The sequence below is a fragment of the Biomphalaria glabrata genome, chromosome 1, assembly GCF_947242115.1.
Source record: "Biomphalaria glabrata chromosome 1, xgBioGlab47.1, whole genome shotgun sequence".
NCBI classification, from domain to species: Eukaryota; Metazoa; Mollusca; class Gastropoda; family Planorbidae; genus Biomphalaria; species Biomphalaria glabrata.
Window position 1 is genome coordinate 16,388,115 of NC_074711.1, and position 23,409 is coordinate 16,411,523.

Below are 23,409 nucleotides of genomic sequence, written 5' to 3' on the forward strand. Positions count from 1 at the left end.
AATTGTTATGGCTCGTTTTTTTTTAACTCTTAAATAATTTTTTTTTTTTTTTTTTTTGAGAAACGGGAAGATTCAACGTTTGGCGATGACTTAAAGCAGGCTAAAAAATTAAATTGTTTTCCATGCTAGGCATCTAACACAAATGAATGAAACCAACCTCCGACAGTCCGACTGCTAGGAAAGAAATTGATTGTCATTGATCATATCATTTTCTTCTTTTATCGAGGAATTAAATCTATTTTAAAGAGTTTTACAATTTCACATAATTTGTTTCTTAACAAATGAATTACTGCCCAAGGACACCGATATCTATGCAATTCACATAACAATACTCTATGAAGAAATTAAGATTCGCTTCTAAAATTTAGAAAAAAAAATATATAAATGACAATTATTAAACATCTGTTACTGACGTTCAAATTGAGTTGCATGAAAAAATAGATTTACAAAACTATGTCTTCAGTAAAAAGAATGTAAACATAGGAGGCACACAGTGGCGTAGCTAGGGTGGGGGTTAGGGAAAATTGAAAATCCCCCGGGCCCCCATTTAAGGGAGGGGCCCAAATGAGTGCTTTTTAAAATTAAATATTGCGCAAAATGCAGCGGCCCCCAAAGATGTCAAGCCCCCTGGACCCCAAACGATGGAAATTCCTAGCTACGTCCCTGGAGGCACAACAGAGATGTGGCTGTATTTAAATGTTTCAGTAAAATTCCAAAACTGTGGTCGAAATTGGCTTTTATGTTTTAGCTTTTCAGTAAACATACATGGTTAACCTAGATTTAGTGGGTGACAAAGTTAATGAATAAGCAAAGCAATAGATTTGGCGACTAGAGGAGACCTTCGCCTTGCTTTGGCTAAATTAAAGCTGGAAATTTCTAATATTGTCAGACCGCAGGGGACACAAGGTTCCCCATTAGCTTAATTTCATTTTGTATTGAATTCTGCAATAATAATATTTGTATTAAAATATAAAACTAAATTTACAATTAAACCTAAAAACAGTAGGCCCTAATATTCAAAAATTTAAACGGAGACTTTTCTTAGGATTTGAAAGAAAGTCTTTACAATTAATTTTTGTGTGTAATCACTGCAAATTATTTGACAAAATTTTTGCATAATGATAATATTGGCTGTTTTTGCCTTTAATTCCGAAGATTACGGCTGAGTCCACTGTTTCACATAACTACGCAAACCCAACTGCGACCTACATATTTTCCCGAATTTTTATGCAGACAAAGCCGTTGTATGCTGGCTTTTCTTTGAGTATCAAATGTTTGTCCCGCAGTTTTTGTAAGAGCTCTCGAACTGTTTCTCTCAGAGGCTATCTGCTGCCAGAGAATGTTGCCAGGTACTTTCCTCTATGCCAGTGAGAGCGAAATGGCGCCTGAATGCCCGAATAAATCTTCATAGCGCTCACGGGGTAGGGGGTCACCTATGTAACTCAGTCTTCCTTAAAGCTCGTCAGACATAGGCCAAGGAGTTCAATACAATCGCCTTTGGCATGCGGTCGTCTCCCAAGCGGGATAAGTGTTATTGACAGCATACAAATTAATAGATAGATGATATTTTGTTCAAATTTGCCTTCTCACGCTTCTTTATAACTGTTTTTCTTAGAGGGGGGCGCTGGCGGATTTTTTTAAAGAAAAAATTTGAAAAGGGGGCGGTAGGCCAAAAAAGGTTGAAGACCCCTGGTCTATGCTCATAATAAAGAGATTTCATTTTATACATAGACATAAAAATATATAGGTCTGTGGTTAAAAATCTAGTTAGTTGTTTTTTATTTTTTTTTATTTTTACTGCTTGAAACTACACTGTAAAAACAAACATAGAATTGTATACTACAGATCGGATTAATTTCTAGACCACAGATCTAGAATCTAGATCTATATAGATCTAGATCTAGATTTTTAGGTCTACTCAATTACCCTAATGTAGATCTACATTATTCTACAGTATCTAGATCTAAACCTAATAAATTACAGGCGTAACTTTCAAAGAAATGATAATTACGTTCAGTTACAATTTTAATAATTTTTAACAAGTAAAACTAAAGTGTCTGTTACTGTTAGTCAGTAGGTAAGTTAGTGTCAAGCAAGACTGACAAGACATCTCAATCACCAATCATTTGAATCATCATGAATAATATGAATAAATCTATAATAAAACTGACTAAACACTAATTCAAGACACTCAAGAAAATCAACTTTCGATATAAGAACATAAGTATAAGTCGTAAATCTAGATCTATAGTATATAAATAAAATAATATAGAAAGATTCTAAATCTAATTAAGTTTCAATTAACATGATGATATGAAATTATGATGATGATAAACTAGCCCTTTAAACTTTTGTAGTACCAGAGTTTATGCTAGAGCTCTAGTACTACATTATACTTATTTATATACATAATAATTTTATCTAGATCTCTGGAAAAACATGGAAGAATTAGTACTTTGCAGATCTACCAATAGTAACATCACTCCTGACAATATAACGCTGACAAAGTCTGCATCAAACATCTCAGATTTGTTGGAGCAAAAAAAACTTGAAATTGAACATTTAAAGAAGCAGCTTATAAAAACAGAAAGGTTACTGGAGAAAGCTAACCACTACAATGAAGATCTCAGGAAAGAACTGGAGACTCTCAGTGCGAAAATTCATGAGACTAGGAAAAACTCTCCCATTGATGTGGCCACTCAAGTTACGGAAGCAGTCATTGAAGAAGGTAGTTTTCTGTTTGTATGAAATTAATGTTTAACAATCATCTTTCACTTAAAGAGAGCTTATTTAAGAACAAGAAGGCAGGCTATTGGGGAAAGTTTCTAGTAGAAAACAAGGACTGCTGACTAACTGTATGGTGGACACTTCAAACTGCAGACAAATTTACTTTATTAGTTATTACCCTAATTTTTTTCTTCCCAGCAATCAATCTATCAAACAAAATACAAAAATATGTTACTGAATTTAGCAATAAAATCTTGTTTTCCCAAAAGAAACAAAATCATTATTATTATTATTATATAAATATATTTAATAAAGGTTTTACCCTTATAGAAGTCCTCTTATAATGTGTGACATGTTTGGGGATGGAAAGCTATAGAATCTAATAGGTATTTTAGTGTGACAAATTCTGATGGGATGTCTCAGATTTTGACACCCATTTGATGCTAACAATAGCTGTCTAATGCTTTAGAAATGCATTGTAGCATGCTGGAGATCCTTTATCCATTAGTGGCTTAAAAACAAAGTCATTATTCTTGAGATGCCCTTTCCAAATCAATGACCTGCTCCAGAGTTCTCCGTTATCTAGGGTAAAAAGTTATACAACAATGGCCTCTCTGGATTTCTCAAATCTTGAGCCTTTTTAACACCCGGAAGTTGTTGTTTGTATTTTGTTTATTAATCTAAAATATTGGATTGTTGGGGGTGCTTGAAACATATTGTCATATTGCTAGTCTTTTTTTTTAAAACTTAGGTTTAAAAGATGTTTCTTTCCATCATGGTTTTATAGCTTGTTGTCAGTTAAGAAAGAAATTATAGCTATACAAAAATAGGTAAATTCTATCTCAGCCATATATATTTTAAGCTTACAATAGGGACTGACACCAGTTTATTGTAGAGGAATTTTAAATTGTATGTAAAGATGAGGAATTAGATAGCTAACTAGTGTGATACATAATTGTATTGTATAATTTGCTGAGTGGTCTGAAAAGATGTTTTCACACTATCAATCAATAACTTCTGATGTCCTAGTGTCCTAAGGTACTTTACTCATCATATCATTCAAGTATTAGCTTTTTAATAAAATGTTTATCACTATCTTTCAATTACTAAAGAGCCTACAGCTCAGCAGTAAAAAGCTGGCTACATGAAGAAGAAAGTCACTATTATCTCAATCTACCCCACCTTCCAATCCAAATGTACTATATATTATTCTAGCTTTTATATATTTTCCTTATTTATAAATTTATGCTTCAAATTTTTCAGCCTATGGAAATAAACCAATGCCAGAGTGGATAGTTTCTTCCTCTGATGTAAGCAATATAACATGCAAATATATTTGAATTTTAAAAATATTTTTTAAACATTTTGAAATGAACTCTGTGTGACCTAAAGAGGATTCAAGAACCAATATGAATTCACATTACCTAGTAGCGGGTATAGCTAAAAATATTCAATTAGAATTATAGCTAGACTTAGGTACTTTAGATCAACAGATCAGTGTTAAAAGTGTGCTGGCACGTTCGTCCAGAGGTGTACTGGTCCCTTCTTGTACTGCCTAGGTTATTAAGTATAACCTCCAGGTATACAATTCAACTAATGTATGCAACAAAAGACTTTACAAAGTCGCAGGTAAACATATTTACATGGTTTATTTACATGAATAAAATAAAGGTGTAAATACATGGCCGTTAACTCACAGACCACACCACAAAAAGTAAACAAAAGATACTCAAAAATAATATGGCACACAGCCCTAGTCATATGTTACATTATCGTCACATTCTGGTTATCAAAAATACAGGTCACAGGCCTCAGGTCAACACATGACCACTTTTGACCATTGGGTTACAAACTTCCGGCTTACACAGCCAACTAAAGGTCACATGCCTCAGGTCGAAATACGACCACTTTTGGCTACACTATGGTTACAGGCTTCAGGCTTACACTAGCCACTTTTAGCCAAAAAAAACAACAACAAAATGGTCATGATGAACTATAGGCTTCAGGGAAACCTATGAGCCTACAAGCTTCATAGAATCCCACCTATAGCCATCCGTTTGGTAAAGCCCATCTGATGATTCAATACTGGTTGAATCCCTCAGAAAAAGGTTACAAAAATATGTCACGTTTGGGAGTACCCCAGGATGCAGAACATCAGGGTAAAAAAAATATACTGACTGGAAATCATTTGGGGCTATATCTATTAATAAATACATTATATAAAATACAATAATACTAAAGACATACTTAGCCCAAAGATCTCCAGAGCAGGGCACACTTCTCCGAGTACCCCATGACACACGACCACTAACAGAAAAAATACTATACACAACACAGGTCAAGTGGTCAAGCTGGTAACTCAGGAGCAAGTGGCAACTAAACACAGTTTGCAAGGCCTTTTATAAACTACATAAGGGGAATCACTCCTAACTATACAAGTAATCAAAAATAGTTATTTCCCCATTATGTCACACCCCCCACCTTAAAAATGCCCTTGTGAGGAAAACATGACGCACAAGGCATTAAACTTAAACCAATGGGGAAAAGGACAGTATCAAACAAATAATTACAAGTTAACATCTCTACTTAGTTAACATTTCAACATTTCCACATTAAATCCTCTGTTTACAAAATCATCAAAATTCTCCACAACACTAATAATGAACTAGTACTGTAGAAAAAATCGCTAAATTTACATCAGCTTAAACTAATCAAAATCTAGTCATCAAGTACTCATGTACAATACAAATATGAGGAGACTTGCTTCACTATACAAAAAAACAACAACAACAAAATGGTCATGATGAACTATAGGCTTCAGGGAAACCTATGAGCCTACAAGCTTCATAGAATCCCACCTATAGCCATCCGTTTGGTAAAGCCCATCTGATGATTCAATACTGGTTGAATCCCTCAGAAAAAGGTTACAAAAATATGTCACGTTTGGGAGTACCCCAGGATGCAGAACATCAGGGTAAAAAAAATATACTGACTGGAAATCATTTGGGGCTATATCTATTAATAAATACATTATATAAAATACAATAATACTAAAGACATACTTAGCCCAAAGATCTCCAGAGCAGGGCACACTTCTCCGAGTACCCCATGACACACGACCACTAACAGAAAAAATACTATACACAACACAGGTCAAGTGGTCAAGCTGGTAACTCAGGAGCAAGTGGCAACTAAACACAGTTTGCAAGGCCTTTTATAAACTACATAAGGGGAATCACTCCTAACTATACAAGTAATCAAAAATAGTTATTTCCCCATTATGTCACACCCCCCACCTTAAAAATGCCCTCGTGAGGAAAACATGACGCACAAGGCATTAAACTTAAACCAATGGGGAAAAGGACAGTATCAAACAAATAATTACAAGTTAACATCTCTACTTAGTTAACATTTCAACATTTCCACATTAAATCCTCTGTTTACAAAATCATCAAAATTCTCCACAACACTAATAATGAACTAGTACTGTAGAAAAAATCGCTAAATTTACATCAGCTTAAACTAATCAAAAATAGTTATTTCCCCATTATGTCACACTCTGTGAGATGATGATAAATCAGCTCATTTTTTTGTTTCTATTTAACATCCTAGAAATCATCTTCTCTGTCCATCGCTGAAACAGTAAAAGCAACTATTGAAGCTGAACTAGAATGTCTTTCTAATGCTGGCAAGTCAAGTTCAGAGAAAGAATGCCCAAAAGAAAGTTCAACAGAAGAAACACAAGAGTATATATATGATCCGACATCTGGCTGCTATTATCATCCAGCCACTGGATATTATTGGGATTCTGTAAGCTAAACTCTATACAATATTTATACTAGCTGTTGCTACTGTAATTGTTACATTTATAACTTTAAAATAGTCTTTATTTCTTAGAAAGTAATAAGATAGAAGAAATGTGAAGTAGGTTCAGTACTTACTCATTACATGCCCTACATTGTATGGGTTGAACAATTTGTCCTATTTCTAAAATTAGTTATGCTTATGGTTTCAAATCTTTAGCTTAAGATGACTATCATTGGGCCCATAATTAACCAGACCTGTTAATATAGTATGCAGGCTTGAAATTCATGGTTTACATTTAATGGTGTCACCTCCTAGGTGCATGTGTTTTGCAAGCTATGATTTTCATATCCTAGAAATATTTCCTCATCCTATTGTAGCCTTTTTCAAAGTATATTCAATCAATAGTTTTAGATATAGTGTGCACTCAATTATTTTGATTGGTTTTGTATTAGTTGTGTAAAGCCAACCCTCTTTACTTTCTCTGTTTGTTTTTAGAAACTATAGAAATGGGTGAACCATTTGTTCTTTAGAACTGTTGAAAAATTCACTGAAGTTCTCTCATTCTGCTTTACCCAATTTCAGAGCAAAACGTAATATGTGCCAGAACTCTAAAAATGTAAGCTTGTTGGGTAAATGAAAGAGAAAATGTCAGTGCCCAATTTTGTTTACAAAGCATATGTTCTTTTTAATATAAAAAAAATAGTTATGACAAAACTTAATTAGTTTTAAAATTATGATGTCTGTAACTAAACTGTTTATTTTATTTTGTCTTTCCCTTTTGTCTTGTAATCAACAGTTTGAACATAAGTATGTCTAAGTTTACCATCTTTATTGTATAGTTTAAATATTAGTGTATCTCATACATAGTGAATCAAATTCATTCAAATACAAAAAATTTTTCTTGACCTTTCTACCAGAACCGAGGTTTGTTCTATGACTACACTACTGGGACATACTACCAATATGATGAACATGCAAAGCAGTACAAAGTGCATTCAGTGATAGATTCCACTGGACAGTATCAACAGTTTGGTTCTAACCAAGATGGCAGTCATTGTCTGGTATTGTTGTAACTAAGTTTTTGATGCTGTAACATTTCATTAAATTAATAAGTGAATGTAAAGTCTGTTATTTAATATATACCAGAAACCGTTTTCCTTTAGCAAAGATAAATATTGGTGCTTTGAAATTTTGTGATAAGTTCATAATGAATGGGAAGAATCTCACACTGGTATGTGTTAAGGTGTAATGATCATGTATGCTAGTCAGGACAGAACTAATTGTTTAGTTGATCTAATAATGAATATCTCAGAGTTGGTTGTCTGGTTCGTCTTTCTCATGTTCACACAATCACAACAGTATCAGCAATTAATTTTCCACTTATTATTGATTTATACTGTTACTTAAGTTAATATTGTAATGACACAAGATGCGTAGAAGTTGGGTGTAATCGGGTTTTTCCATAGTGACGTGACGAGTAATTAAAAAGTAAAAGAACGGAACTAGAAGAGTAACGGACAAGACGCCTTAGAGGATGACGCTAGGCTAGCGACGACAGAGGACTGTGCCCTTTTTATTGTTCATTAAATTGTTGAAGTTATCAGCCTGCATTCTCAAGTATATTCTTTATTCATTCTGTTGTTGTGTCTTTTACGAACTTTCATGCACCATCAACATCTATAATCATCAACAAAACAGACCATCAACAATATGATAATAAAATGTATCTTATGTTAATATTGAATTGTTCTACTTTTTAACAAGGAACACAATAACTTCTATGCCATTGAATCTCATGATTTGTTTTTTTTTTGTATGTGTTTTGGTCTAATCAGAACCATTTAGATTGGTTTAGGTAAAATCAAATGTTGTACAATGTTGTTTTAGGTTGGATAACTCTGCTGAATAGGAAAATTGATTTCTTTTCTTTGTCAAGTAATGTGTTTGCTTGGTTCCTGCTGTATTGCAAGGCTGTCTTTCTTTGTTTGAATCTGGACGTCTTGTCTCCTGTCCCTATTTCTATCTTCTCTCAAAAGCATGGTCTTCTAATGCTGTTGTTATTTCATGTTTTGTATCTACATCATCTCATTGCAGCAGTGTTTCAATAAAACAGTGAAGGAAGCTTTGCTAGACAACTTGTCCTCTCAGTTCATGTCATTGAACATTGATGCTCAGTTGTGCAAGAAGAACGCACTAGGTAATAAAACTAACCTCATTTCCTATTTTCTTTAACAGTGTACCAAACATGTTTCATCTTTTCTCTATTTCAGGTCAAGACTGACATGTCCAAGTCTGGAGAAGGAGCCAAAATAAAAAAGAAACAAAGGACAAGAAGAAAAAAAAGATCATGCAATAAAATGTCTGAGAAATTGAAGACGGATGTAATTATGATAAGTGATTCAGACAATGAGGATGTCGATTACACGAGAAAAATGGGAGAATCAAATCCTGAAAATGAAGCTAAACAAAAAGAAAACTCAAGTTTGGAGTCAGATGAATCTTCTGGAAGTCTAGCTACAGGAGAATCTGAGCTAGAATCAGGGGAGATAACTGATGATAGTTCTTGTTCAGACATGATAATGGATGCAATAGTGTGTAATGATCAATCAACAGTTGAACAATTATCTGATTCACTAACTGGTTTGATATGTTCATCTTCTTACTGTTAGGTTTATGTATATTTTGAATATTTATACTTCTTTTAAACTTATTAAACAAACATGCCTATATAGTCTTATAAATGTGTTAGTTCAAGGGTTATAAAGGGTTAGAAAAATAAAATGATGAAATGGTAATTTCACTATTTGAAAAGTATAGTTATATAAAATACCAAACCTGTCTGGATGATGTTCTTATGAAATTTAGTATATAAAGGATGAAAGATAATCTAGATCCCATGTGTCTATTGAAATTCACAACTTATTTTAGAATTTTTTTATTTTTTTTTATGTATATTCATAATTCTTAAGCATGAAGAAAATGGTACACTTTCAGTAATCTGTTAAAATTGTTGACGGAAAAGAAAATTTATGAACTGTTTTGTTTTCAAGATAAGACTAAATAACATGAAATATCTTTTCCCCTTTATCAAATGCCCAATACATATATATGCATTCAGTAAGATAAAAAACTAAAGAAACAAGAGGCATGCTTTCAGGAGACCATGCATAGCAGTTACACCTTTTTAAAGCACAATGAAGGCTATTATAAGATTTTAAATGGTACTTTTAGTGTTTTGAAGCACTTTTGTTTTTGAGGTATAAATCTTAAGACAGTCTACGGCAAAAACACAATAATAACTTTCTCTAATGGAGGCAGCAAACAAAAATTTGAAGCTTTTTCAAAGGCTAACTTATTTCACTTACATACAATAATATTAAATCTTATTTTTGATAAGAATATTTCTAAAACATTTCTTATATTGCTGTACGGTATGAGTTAGAAAACAATGAATTGAGTGTCAATAAAAACTTATTGACAGCCAAAGCATCCATATCATGTTTTATTTTTTGTCATTTTTATATCAAAAGAATTGAAAATTACTCTCTTAACATTGTTGTAAAAAGATTATTTTATGTCTATTGGTATTATTATTTAAAAGTGCACTAAAAAAATAACCTAATTGATAAGACTGTATGCACTAGTTTGAATTGTTATGCCTTACCTTAGTTTGCAAACCTATGACCTTGTCCTTGAATCTTTAGTAAGAAACTATTTATTTGTACAATCCAATATTGCCTATTTTTTTCATGCTTATTAATGAGCTAAACTAAATTATAAGTGGTAGTTATGGTCAGTGCAATTTTTTTTTAAATTTTTGAATTATATCAATCAATATTTACATTTTGTATACTTTAACTAAACTTTACTAGGTATGATTTTTCTTTGTTTCTGTATATTATAGTTTCCTTTTGCTTTTTTTTTCAGAAATAGCTGATAATTATCCTCCATGCATCAGAGTGATAGTTGAAGCATCTGAACATCTGCCATTAGGATCCTTGTACATAATAACTTGTGCTGGGGGCAGCATTGGTAGAGAACAGAATACGGGACATGCTATTGAAATATGTGACAGTAATATTAGCAAGGTAAGTGTAATCAATAGTATTTTTTTTTACTACAATCATTTGTAACACTAAGTAAAATCAGGAAATATTATTTAGTACTAAAGAAAAAAGGAAATGACCAAATCCTAAAACCAAAGCTTATTAACAAAGCTGCATAACTCTTTCAGGATGATGGTGTTGCTAATTAAAAAAAAACAAAAAAACTTGCTTGCAGATGGTTGAACTAGTACATATGAACAACTCATTTCATCCAAGTTCTTATGAAACTTAAATTGGGTTACTAGAACTTTGCTTATTTTGTTAGTATACTATCTACTTTAATTTTGAAATTGATAAAGTGTATAGATATAAAATTGGTGCTATTGTTTGTCAATGTCTTCTGTTTCTCTCTGACTATGGTTTGTCAATGTAATCTGTTTCTCTCTGACTATTGTTTGTCTGTGTAATTTGTTTCTCTCTGACTATTGTTTGTCAATGTCATCTGTTTCTCTCTGACTATTATTTGTCTATGTAATCTGTTTCTCTCTGACTATTGTTGTCAATGTCATCTGTTTCTCTCTGACTATGGTTTGTCAATGTTATCTGTTTCTCTCTGACTATGGTTTGTCAATGTTATCTGTTTCTCTCTGACTATGGTTTGTCAATGTCATCTGTTTCTCTCTGACTATGGTTTGTCAATGTAATCTGTTTCTCTCTGATTATTGTTTGTCTGTGTAATTTGTTTCTCTCTGACTATTGTTTGTCAATGTCATCTGTTTCTCTCTGACTATTATTTGTCAATGTCATCTGTTTCTCTCTGACTATGGTTTGTCAATGTAATCTGTTTCTCTCTGATTATTGTTTGTCTGTGTAATTTGTTTTTCTCTGACTATTGTTTGTCAATGTCATCTGTTTCTCTCTGACTATGGTTTGTCAATGTTATCTGTTTTTCATTGACTATTGTTTGTCAATGTAATCTGTTTCTCTCTGACTATTATTTGTCTATGTAATTTGTTTCTCTGACTATTGTTTACCAATGTTATCTGTTTCTCTCTGACTATGGTTTGTCAATGTTATCTGTTTCTCTCTGACTATGGTTTGTCAATGTTATCTGTTTCTCTCTGACTATGGTTTGTCAATGTCATCTGTTTCTCTCTGACTATGGTTTGTCAATGTAATCTGTTTCTCTCTGATTATTGTTTGTCTGTGTAATTTGTTTCTCTCTGACTATTGTTTGTCAATGTCATCTGTTTCTCTCTGACTATTATTTGTCAATGTCATCTGTTTCTCTCTGACTATGGTTTGTCAATGTAATCTGTTTCTCTCTGATTATTGTTTGTCTGTGTAATTTGTTTTTCTCTGACTATTGTTTGTCAATGTCATCTGTTTCTCTCTGACTATGGTTTGTCAATGTTATCTGTTTTTCATTGACTATTGTTTGTCAATGTAATCTGTTTCTCTCTGACTATTATTTGTCTATGTAATTTGTTTCTCTGACTATTGTTTACCAATGTTATCTGTTTCTCTCTGACTATTGTTTGTCAATGTTATCTGTTTCTCTCTGACTAGATTCATGCTGAAGTAAGCTATGATTATGAAAACAGTTGTTATGTCCTGATTGATAAAGGAAGTCAGAATGGAACATTTTTAAACAGCAAGAGAATGTCTAAGGTTAGTAGACTGTAGTTCATATCAAAGAGTTTCTTTACATTTTTTCTGAAATGCTCTTGATTGTTATGCAAGCCCAAAACACTGTTGGATCAGAAAATTGATATAATCATTTATATGACTCTTTTTTGAAATATTTTCAGTTAAGTTGGTGACAATATTGTGTAATATTACACAAGTGTAGCCAATGACAGTGTTGTCAAGATAAAAAAAAAATTGAATGATCTTTTTAAAAAAATACCTTTGAAAGTAATTTTTAACCGATGTTTTAAGTTGAAGAATTACACAGATATCAGTTAAGATATTCATTAGAAATGTTATAAGCAGAATATACAGCTTAGTATACAGTGGACAATCATCAGATTTATGAAGCAACAGACATTGATTAGCTGTACGATGAGTAATAGATTTTGTCTTATCTCAGAAAAATACTTTCAGAGTAAGTGTACTAGTGAGAACCACAAATTGGCTCATGGGGATGTGGTTGAGATTGGCTCGACCAAGCTGCTGCTGCACATCCACAAGGGCCATGAAACATGTGAAGAGTGTGAGCCTGGACAAGTGCAGGCCAAAATCAAAGCCCAAAACCCAATTAAAAATGGTGAGAGTAACTTGTTTCTTCTTATATCAAGGACTGCATAAAAGTAAAAAAAAAGGTAAAAGTTCCCCATTCAGACCATGTGGTCTATAGGGCAGATGATGTTAAGGTCATCTGTTTCTTTAGCTATCAGTTAAGGAGCAGGGTGTCATATGGTCAGCACAACGACCAACTGCCTTTACTTTCCCCACCTATTAGAGTTGGGTGGACTCAGGGGCACCCTAAAAATCCTAAAATTCAAAATCCCAAGTCTTCACCGAGATTTGAACCCAGGACCTCAGGTTTGGAAGCCAAGCGCTTAACCACTCAGTCACTGTGCCACTCAAGGGCTACATAGAAGCTTATTTCTTCTTCTTCTTCATCGTTCTCATTGTTATGTTGGAGTGTTCATATGACTAGACCAATACATGAGATGAACTGCGCTGTGGTTTCCAAATCAGGGAGCTCTCCATATAGTTTTCTTTCTATTGGGGGGATTTGGGGCCAATGTCTTATACGGGCCTCTTGGTAGAGAGAGCAGTTTTGGAGGACGTGGTCGGCATTTTCTGGTGATACTCCACATGGGCAGATTTCACTGATTCCAATTTTGAGCTTCCGGAACATGTGTTGTCGCATTCTGTTGTGTCCGGTCCTGAGTCGAAAGATTAGACGTTGGTCTTGTCGGGATAGCTTATAGTAAGCGTCATCTTTCTTGTGATTTGGATGGGAGCTCGTCCATTTCTCATTTATTTTATCTACAATTAATTTCTTCATTTCTTCTGGATAGAGTGCAGAGTTTACTTGTGAGTTTGTTCTCCCACTCTTGGCGAGTGTGTCAGCCTTCTCATTTCCTGCTAGTTGTATGTGAGCTGGTATCCATTGAATAACAGTTTTTTTGCTGTTGTTGTTGAGCTTTGTAAGTGCTGTTCTGAGTTTTTTAATATAAGGGGAATCAGAGTTTTGCAAGCTTTGGAGGGTTGTTTTCGCGTCTGTTAGAACTTGAGGGGGAACTTGGATGATTTGCTAGAATGGTAGCAGCTAGTGCTAGTGCTTCCCTTTCTGCTCTGCGACTGTCAGAGAGCTCTCCAGTTGCAATGGATTTTTCTAGTTTTCCTCCATCTGGCCATTCGATAAGTATTCCAGCTCCTCCATTTGTGGTGGCTTTATGGGATGAGCCATCCGAGTAAACTCTGATCCACTGATTGCTAGGGTAATTGGTATGTAGAAAACAGTTCACTATTTCCTTGAGCTCTGTTGGTCTGTAATCAGATTTTCTTTTTATGTCTTCAATATGATCCCTTATAGTAGGAAGAGGGCTTTCGTCCCAGGGTGGAGATTCATTATAGTGTATCGAGGATTCCAGAGTAATTTTTTCAAGTTGGTGTTTCTTTTTTAGGTTTAGAGATTCCTGTATGAAATTGGTCCTTTTGAGATGGTTTTTTGTGCCAGTTTTGTGGATTTTTGTTCTGAGTGGGTGCCTCTCCAAGGTTTCCAATTTAATGAATTGGGAAAGGATTTTTATTTCTCTTCTTTCATCCAGAGAGATCAGGGCAGCGGTTTCCTCCATAGCTCTTATGGGTGTTGTTTTGATTGCTCCTGTCATTATCCTTAGACCAATATTTTGAACCTTGTCTATTTTTCTTAGGTTGGTTTGGGCTGCTGAGCCCCATGCTGTGGCACCATATTCTAGTACAGGTCTTACATAACTGGTATAGGTCTTTTTCAGGATGTTGTGATTAGCTCCCCAATCTGTGCCAGCTAATTTTTTCAAGAGGGATAGTTAAAATTATCATAATATAGCTAATAAAGCTATTTTATAGAAGCTTATAAAATAGCTATATTAGCTATATTATGATAATTTTAACTTCATTTATAAACAAACATAATAGCTTCACCAAATATGATGATTCAATGTGATAATAGTGTAGATAGAACTAGTAATGAATGAATTGACTAATCTGTAATTGAACTCCCAACCACATTTTTTAAGTTCTCTGTCTTGTATACAGCTTCTAGCAACCTTCTTGTTTCCTGAACCTTTGCCTAATGTATTTTTCAGACTGCTAGTTTTCATGTCATCGTTGGAAATTCCTGTTTTCTACTTTCTTTACTTGTGTCTATAATGTTGTATATTTGGTACTTTACATTGTGCATAAAACAATTAAATGACATTGAGTATATAGTGGATGAAACAACATATTTGGCTATGTTGTTGAGCTATGTTATTTGGCTATGTTGTTGAGTTATGTTGTTGAGCTATGTTGTTGGGTTATGCTGTTGAGCTATGTTGCTGAAGTTGTATAGTTTGTATACCAGTATAGTTTTCATTAATACACTCAGAAACTGCTAGTCATTGTAGCCAAATAAACACAAAATTTTCTATAAAAATGATTAAAGAATGAATACTTTTTAAATGATTTCAGATTATGTTTTATTGAGCAAAGAAGAAAAAAACAGACTCAGGAGAAATCAATTGAAGAACATTAAGAAGAAATATGGACTTCAGGTAACTTCAATACTTGTGAATCTGTGTGTGGGTAATAGGCTTTAGGTCTCTTCATTGTTTTTGGTATCCCCTACTATTTCAGTTCATCAGTGACCTTAGAAATGTATGGGTCTTAATGTAATGTTGTGTATGAAGTGTCAACTGCTGACTGGACACATGAGCATTTATTCCAAAGTGGTCCTATCAACTGTCATTTCAGTTTTGATTCCTCATTTTGAAATCATTTAGCATGTTGTTTTGACTCCTCATTTTGAAATCCTGTTAGTTTGTTGTTTTGCCTATTAGTTTGTACGTTGTCATCTTGTTTTTTTAAAGTGTTTTTAGTTTTTGTACCTTGGCTAAGCACCTTGTAACTTTTTAGCCGCACACAAAAGGGGAAAAGATGCTATTAGTTTAGTTTTGTGTGGCCTGTCTGACCATCAATCTGTCCCGTTTAGACCTCAGAAACTAGAAGAGAAAATGAAAATCGGACATCATGATATTTTAGATCATTCAAAGTTCTGATGCAGCGGCTACTTTTTTCTTTTCCGAAAGTGAACCATCTAATTTTTAAAATTATATATGCAAGCAGATTTTTCAAAACATCACACCACTTTTCAATGAAAAACTTCAGGGGAGGTAACTTTTTTTAAAAGGTCATGGACTTCTTCATTAATAACTCAAGCTTCATTCATAGATTCGCGCCTTGGTACAAAAAATTTGCATGTCAATCGATAATTTTAAAATATATTTTCCATTTATTAACTAACTCATTGAAATGTTGCTTTTAAAAAAGAATTTTGATACAAACTTTGTTTTAGTTATAAGTTTAAAAAATAACGAACTACTTTTATAGCGCGCAGTTTTGACATATCCTCATTATAGGGGCCTACACTTGACAGTCTAAATAAGACTAAATAGAGCCCAGATCTAGATATATTTATAATATATATATATATATTATAAATGTATTGATAATTTGAACAAAATTTTAATTATTAAGGCAATAACTTATCTTCTGACAGCTTAGGGGTGCAGATTTATTTATTTTGTAAACAATAGTATCACATTAAGAAATGAATCGGATACGAACAGCATAGTACAACATTACCTGGTAACAAAAGGCATACTATTCATGATCATAACATTTGCCTCAGTCCAATAATTTTGAGATTAAACGTGTAAATTCATACTAGTTCTAGTTTAGATATAGTAGATTCTATATCAAGATTCTATATTTAGTTCAAGATCTAGATCTAGACTTAGATCTAGTTCTAGACTCTAGACCTAGACTTAGATCTTGAATCTAGATTTAGATCTAAAACTAGTAGGTCCAGATCTAGCTAGATCTATGTCTAGTTTTGTATGACAAATGACAATGGAGATATTAATTTTTATTTGCAAGGGGAAAGTCTTTTTAAGTCATTTGTACACATTTTTTTTTGTGTTGCCAATTCATCTAATTTTGTTAGAAGAATAAATCTTTTTTAGTTTCTCTTTATTACATGTAACATTATAAATTTTGAATGTATGGATAAGGTTAATAACTATTATTTTTTAAAATATAAGTGTACGCTAAATGAATATATGGAGAATGCTGTGGCTGAGGGGTAAAGCACTTGGAACCAGAAGTCCCGTGTTCGAATCCTGGTGAAGACTCTAGGTTAGCGGTTCTCAACCTTTTAGGCTTGGCGACCCCTTTTTACGATCCCCCACTCTGTCGTGACCCCCCCCCCCCGGCACACACGCACACAGCAATAGAAGGATGGACAAAAACAATTCATTTTTTCGATGATCTTAGGCGACCCCTGGCAAATCGTCAATTGACCCCCAAAGGGGTCGTGACCCACAGGTTGAGAACCCCTGCTCTAGGTGGACCACTTTGGGGGCTGATTTTTAGTTTGTGTTTCCACACAAACTGTCTTTGTAACCTCGTTCTTTTTCCAGCTTGACAAATCTGAGACTCATGACTCCAACGTTTTCTGTTATTTTTGTATTAACTTGAATTGAAATATATTTAATTAAGAATACTTATCTGTTATAAAGTTTGATTTTTAAATTTCCTTTTTGAAAAAAAATATTAATAGAATACTCATTTTGAGAACCCTGGTGCTGTATTACCTGGCTCAGATTATTGTGACAAAGCTTATCTTAGAAGAAAATACATTGGCAGTGAAAGTAATGCTACAGGACAGGATGATACCCCAGCTTCAGTGCAGAGGTATGTTTTTGTTTTGTTTTATTACTTTTGGCTGTCTAGACTAGCTACACTTTTGTTTCATTGTATTTTTTTGTATAGGGTTTCTTTCATGCAAAGCATGCTCAGGGGTTTATGTGGACATGTAGAGGTAGGGATGTATCACAACTCAACTTGAGTCAGGATTCAGACATTTATTTACGAATGTTAGAAATATTTTTAAGTAGTTAATGATTTCACACCTGGGCAGATTTGTTAAATATGAGATTATTTTTAATCATGAATTTTCATGAGACTATGTTGCAGATAGTGGTGGCAGAGTGTAAAATGCTAGACTTCTCGGGATTTTTATTTTTTAAATTTTAAGGATGCATCCTGATCCCACCCAACTCTATTACCTGACATTAGTTGGGTGAAAGTAAATTAGTTGGTTGTTGTGCTGGCCACATGACACTGTTAACTGTTGGTCATAGAAACAGATGATCTTTACATTATCTGCCCTATAGATCGCAAGGTCTGAAAGAGGTAAACCCTCTTAAGATGGAGCATTTTAGCATGTCTTGTGCCAAAAAGACGGAGCCCTATTTCCAGCCTTAACACTTAACACTTACAAAAAAATTCCTAACAAATAAACTAATTATTATTAACATTTATTAAAATAAGCTAAGCTAATTTGCATAATTTATGCGCATACAATTCCAAAAATTAAAAAAAAAACAGAACAGAATTATAAAGGTAAGAGTTTTTTATGAAGTTTTAGGCTTGAATAAGCCTGAATACATGTCTTTAGAGAAACAAGGCACATAGAGACCCTTCAATCACATTTTTTTACTACTTTTCTTCCCCCCCCCCCCCCCCCCAGCTACCATGGAAACTAACACCTTCATAATTGTCACAGTGACAGTCAGTCATTTATGACCCAGGGATCATTTTTTTAGCTGTTTGTTATTCAGAAAGTTGGCATCATATTTATTAGTCTCCCTGATAAATATTTGAACTCAATTGATAGTAAAAAAAAAGAGCATAATACAGCCTGTTGGGTGATAATCCCTTGGTTCTCAAATGGGTCTTCTCTATCCAGCTACCCACCCTTACCTCTAAACCATATTACCAAGAATAGACATCGTCAAACCATACTAGATCTAGTATTAGTGTTAACTTAGATCTAAAGCTTTCCTTAATTCTGCTCTTATTTTTATTAATTCTAGCATATTTAAAATAAAATCAGAGTCAGTGAGTTTGTTTTCATCAATATCAACGGCTGACATGTTAAAATTATCACCTCCCACTAGCTAACTTCAAAAAATCAATAAAAAAAAATTATTGCGTTAAAACAGCGAAGGAAGCCGCCATTACAGTCTACTAATGTGTAAAAATAGTAAGAACTAATTTAATTGGCTGATACAAACACTGGCAAGCCAATCCTTTGGTTGGAAACATTGCGGCCGATATATCGTCCGGCTCGTCTTTTTCGCCAAATAGCCTTGGGCCGCGTTGTCTTAAGAAGGTTAACTCATGTTGCAGATAATCTTGATTTACCTGTGTTTACAATGGAGATATTCTATGTATGTTGGCAACATACGTATTTGATTTTTTTTCACTCAAGAAAATCCTGTTCATGTTTATATATTATATTTTCCAGCCCAATATCAACAGAAAACAAAGGTCATAAGTTGTTAGCCAAGATGGGATGGAAGGAAGGTGAAGGTCTTGGAAAATCCAATTCAGGAATAGCTGAACCGGTATGGTCAATGTCTAGATCATATAATTTTTATAGCATCTTCATTATAATTATGATATTTTTAGTATATATAACACTTTATTTGGGTCCGAAAATGAACTCTTGCAGTGCTGCGTTACTCTCAGGGAGTAACTTCACTAGTGCTGGTAAGTGTGGCATTCCTCTCAGAGAGTAATTTGGTGTTTAATATTTTTACCTTTTTAATGTCAAACTTTTTTTTTTCACATGTAAGTGATTATTCTTTGTTTTAGCAGTAAATTGATGCAGGACCAACATTTAAAAAAAAATACACCATTGTGTTAGTGGTTCCTTCTTTGGGGTTTATTTTGCTGGCCCAAAAAAATGTAAATAATACAATTTCTTAGTGTATGTTTAGTTCCGTGAATTTATAATATTTATGGATTAAATGCATAATCAAAAGGTTAAATTTTCCAGTATATCAATTTTTTAATTAATTATATATATATATATATATATATATATATATATATATTCGCTTTTTCATTGCTCAGTTCAAATTTAATGAAAACAATTTTTTCTTGAATAATTTATTTAATTTATTATACTTCTGTAGCCAATTCATTTTCCTTTAATATAAAATCAAATATGTTAGATTATATAATAAAATGAAAGAGTTTGTTAGTTTTAGTAACTAACTCAAATCCAATGTAGATGAAACCTGCTTGTCTGCTTGTAGTCAACTTATGTTCTCTTTTCTCTGTCTACCCCTGTCTTTGGAAAAAGATTTCCTTTTGGTCTCAAAAGTGAATTCCTCTGCCTTTGTAGGAAATTGTGAGCAGTCTTATTTTTTGGAAGCACACCACCAACAGTGAGAGTGTTCAAGAAGCCAGGTCTCAGCTCTATAGAGAATGTTGACTGCATTGGTAGACACTGATTTTTGTGTTGGAAGGAGAGATTTATTCTTCCTTATTCTCATTTGTAGCTATCCAAATAGACTACTAGCTTTAGACAAATGGTTATCTACTAAGTACCACAGATCGCTGTGAATGGCCATCCCCTCAAGTAATAGACCAGTTAAGATTAAGGGATTTGCTCACATGTTGTTCTTTAAAACTCTTTGATGGAAATTATAATTTTTAGCATTAGTTGGGCTTCATATTTGGGCAATTCTTCCACCTGTAACTTCTGGGTGAAGAGGTCATGGGGTAGACTCCTCTGTAGAACTTAAACCTAATTTCTTTGCAATGTTTTTCCGTATAGCAGATCATTCATAGAGTAGGGGGAAGAGTTTTTTCCTCTTTCCAGATCACTGGAACAAACTTTTTGAGTGGTCTATCGTCTCATGGGGCCTTGATAAAGTCTCTGACACTACACAAAGGTCTCATGGGGCCTTGATGAAGTCTCTGACACTACACAAAGGTCTCATGATCTATTCTCTGCAGCTTTAGAGAATGACTCTGTACCAAAGCTCTATTATTTAGGAATATTTCAGAGGCAAAGGATGGGAAAGTAATCTCATTTCTTTATAATATAGGCAACTTGTATGTTTACTCAAATATTCTATATCACATCTTTGCACAAATCATTACAGTCCTAATCATATGAGACTTGGAATTGACCTGGTATTTATATAAATGTGAGAAAGTATGTAAAAAAATTAAAATATAAATAAAGATGTCTTGTTGAAGGACTTTGTCTTTACTCTACAGATATATGTTGAGATGAGAGTCAACCAGAGTGCAGGCTTGGGATCAAGTTCAGGTGTAACACTTTCTCTGGACAATATTCACAATACCGCTAAGGCTAAGAGGTGGAGCAAAGCTCAGCAACGTTTCCACCAATCAGGTCACTCAGGAGACAGTGTGACTACACCTAGTACTGATATACCAGCAAAAGAACATTACACATCTCCTTTGAATTCTGCTGCAAAGGGTGCTTCCTCTATCACTGCTGATAGCCAACATTCCTTTGACCCACATAACCACTCGTCAGATCACAGCAACCAAAATTCTTCCCCCAAGGTCAAACAAATGTCTTGGGTCAGTGGCGGCACAGAGACTATTGGTCAAGTGGATCAACTACTCACACTCTCCCAAGCAGCAGATGGTGAGGAAAACATTTCTCCATTAGGCTCGTGATAAGCCGTCTGTTGACCCTGAACTTTGGTCAAGTGGGTGCCAGCATGTCATGTGATATAATACTTTCAGCAGTATTATGTAAAGATTGCGTTCTCAGTTTGGATCATGTTCATTGGAATGTAAAATGTTTATGCTATATATTAGTGTTGTTATAATTAATAAAATGTTTAACCTATATATTAGTGTTGTTATAATTAATAAAATGTTTATAATTTGTCCTCCTTTGACTTGACTATGTCCTTTTGAGAAATAGACTTGATGTTTGATGTTTGCCTCTTCTGTAGAAATGTATGTTTTACAGGAGCAAGTCACTAGCCTAACCTCATCAATTCTCATCTGTGCTTGGCACTGGCTATGGTAGAGCACTGCATTATTGCTCATTGCGTTTGATTGGACATCAGATTGTATAGCAATCCAATCTAAGTATCAAGAAAAAAGATTAAGAAAACAATAAAAGCATTTTTAATTTAATTAGACTTAAAGTGAAACCTTCTATATTTTCTTTTTCAGTTTTACTGGTTCACTGAGATTAACCACTTAATATATGGAAGGCTTTCTCCCACCAAAAAACAGTAGCTGATTCTAGTAGTAAATACTTTATTTCATATTAGTCATTCTTTTTCATGATTCTTTATATTCAATCTTTGCAGTCATGATTCCTGGCCAGTGTTCAATGACATTCTAGTTTGTTTCATAATTTCTAAATGGATGAAGCCAATGCTAAATGGTTGAGTAGCATTGACATACCATTCACTGATAACGTTGTCGAGGAGAGATCCTAAGCAAGGGGCGTTACTCTGACAAGACTAAAGTATGTTAGCTCTAGTGTTGATCTCTCCCTGTCTCCACCCCTTCCCCGTTTGAAAGCTGCATTTCAATAATGTTTCAATAAGTCAACAAAATCTAGAAAGTTGATAACAGACTCACTCTCCAAGCCTGCCATCAACGTTGTAATGAGATGAAAGACAATAAATACCGGTACATCTATTTAAAAGAAATATGTTTGATCGACGTTGGATTCAAATTTTTTTCTGCTTTCATGTTCATTTTGTTAAACTTTAAATATTCACATACAAAATTGTTTGAACAGGCTTCTTGATAGTTTGTTGGACTGTTTAGTCCCTTACATGGTCTGTTGGCCACGTGTTCTTCCGTTAGGAATTTCTTTCTAAATAAAGATAGACTTGTAGGTTGAGTTCAATGTTCTCATTAATAGCCGATTCTAATGTACGCATGAATTGATTACGTCATATACTTGCTCTGAGCTGCTTTGCCTTCCTATAATCAACAATGTATTGACTACCAAGTAAGGTAATAAGTCCACTTTGGTAACACTTCCCTAGACCAGAAAGACGCCAAGATCAATTCACAATTATCATTATATATGTTTTTATTTCCACAGTCTTCAAAACGGACTGAGAGAGCTAGTGCTACAACCATGAAAGACTAGTATAACCTAAATATAGACAATCACACATACACGCGTTTTAAAAATGTTTAATATGTTTCGGATGTTCCTTCCAAGTTGAAGATAATCTACTTCCTAGTCCAAACCTCCCGCAGGACGACGGAGAATGGCAGCGGGCAGGGTATGAACCCGGCACCATCGAGAGGACCAAATGACAGTCCAGCGCACAAACCGCAAGACCGGGAAGTCATTGTAATAACAAGTCAGACGCTATTATAAATGTAAGAATGATTGCCACAACTGTAAGAGAAGAAAATAATATGCTAACTAAAAATAATAAGAGTTTAACTATGCATTATTATCATATAGCCTACATCAAAGTAAAATAAATATAAAAAAAAAAGACTAAAGATGGTGGACTAAGACTAAACTAAATATCGCACGAGAGCGAGACTTCAGCAAAACCGTACGAGAGCGAGACTTCAGCAATTGTCCTTTACTTCCCCTTTCTTAATTAATCTGTTAAATAAAACAAGAAAAGCATACAACTTTACTTTAAAAAACAAAACATCAAAGTTTATATTAAGCGTAGGTGTATCAATTAGTTTGGATCAGTCATGTCATTAAATTTGTTATATATCTAGCTAGCTTGTA

General features: G+C 33.9%; 1 protein-coding gene across 8 annotated transcripts; it reads left to right on the plus strand.

Annotated features, from left to right (window-relative positions):
• Positions 1 to 1,800: 1,800 nt before the first annotated feature.
• Positions 1,801 to 21,571, plus strand: LOC106050890 (angiogenic factor with G patch and FHA domains 1-like). Of its 8 annotated transcripts, none has more exons than XM_056025007.1 (13): positions 1,801 to 1,932; positions 2,426 to 2,728; positions 3,991 to 4,037; positions 6,340 to 6,537; positions 7,452 to 7,595; positions 8,805 to 9,174; positions 10,462 to 10,622; positions 12,150 to 12,251; positions 12,687 to 12,849; positions 15,249 to 15,331; positions 17,398 to 17,531; positions 19,150 to 19,249; positions 20,919 to 21,571. In XM_056025007.1, the coding sequence occupies exons 2-13, from the start codon at positions 2,440 to 2,442 to the stop codon at positions 21,345 to 21,347; spliced, it is 2,220 nt and encodes a 739-aa protein (XP_055880982.1). In that variant the 5' UTR covers positions 1,801 to 1,932; positions 2,426 to 2,439; the 3' UTR covers positions 21,348 to 21,571. The 8 variants fall into 8 exon arrangements, with proteins under 8 accessions (XP_055880982.1, XP_055881000.1, XP_055880957.1 ...); XM_056025025.1 differs by lacking the exon at positions 8,805 to 9,174 and adding an exon at positions 8,629 to 8,731 and having other exon boundaries at positions 1,825 to 2,077; XM_056024982.1 differs by having other exon boundaries at positions 1,825 to 2,077.
• Positions 21,572 to 23,409: the final 1,838 nt, after the last annotated feature.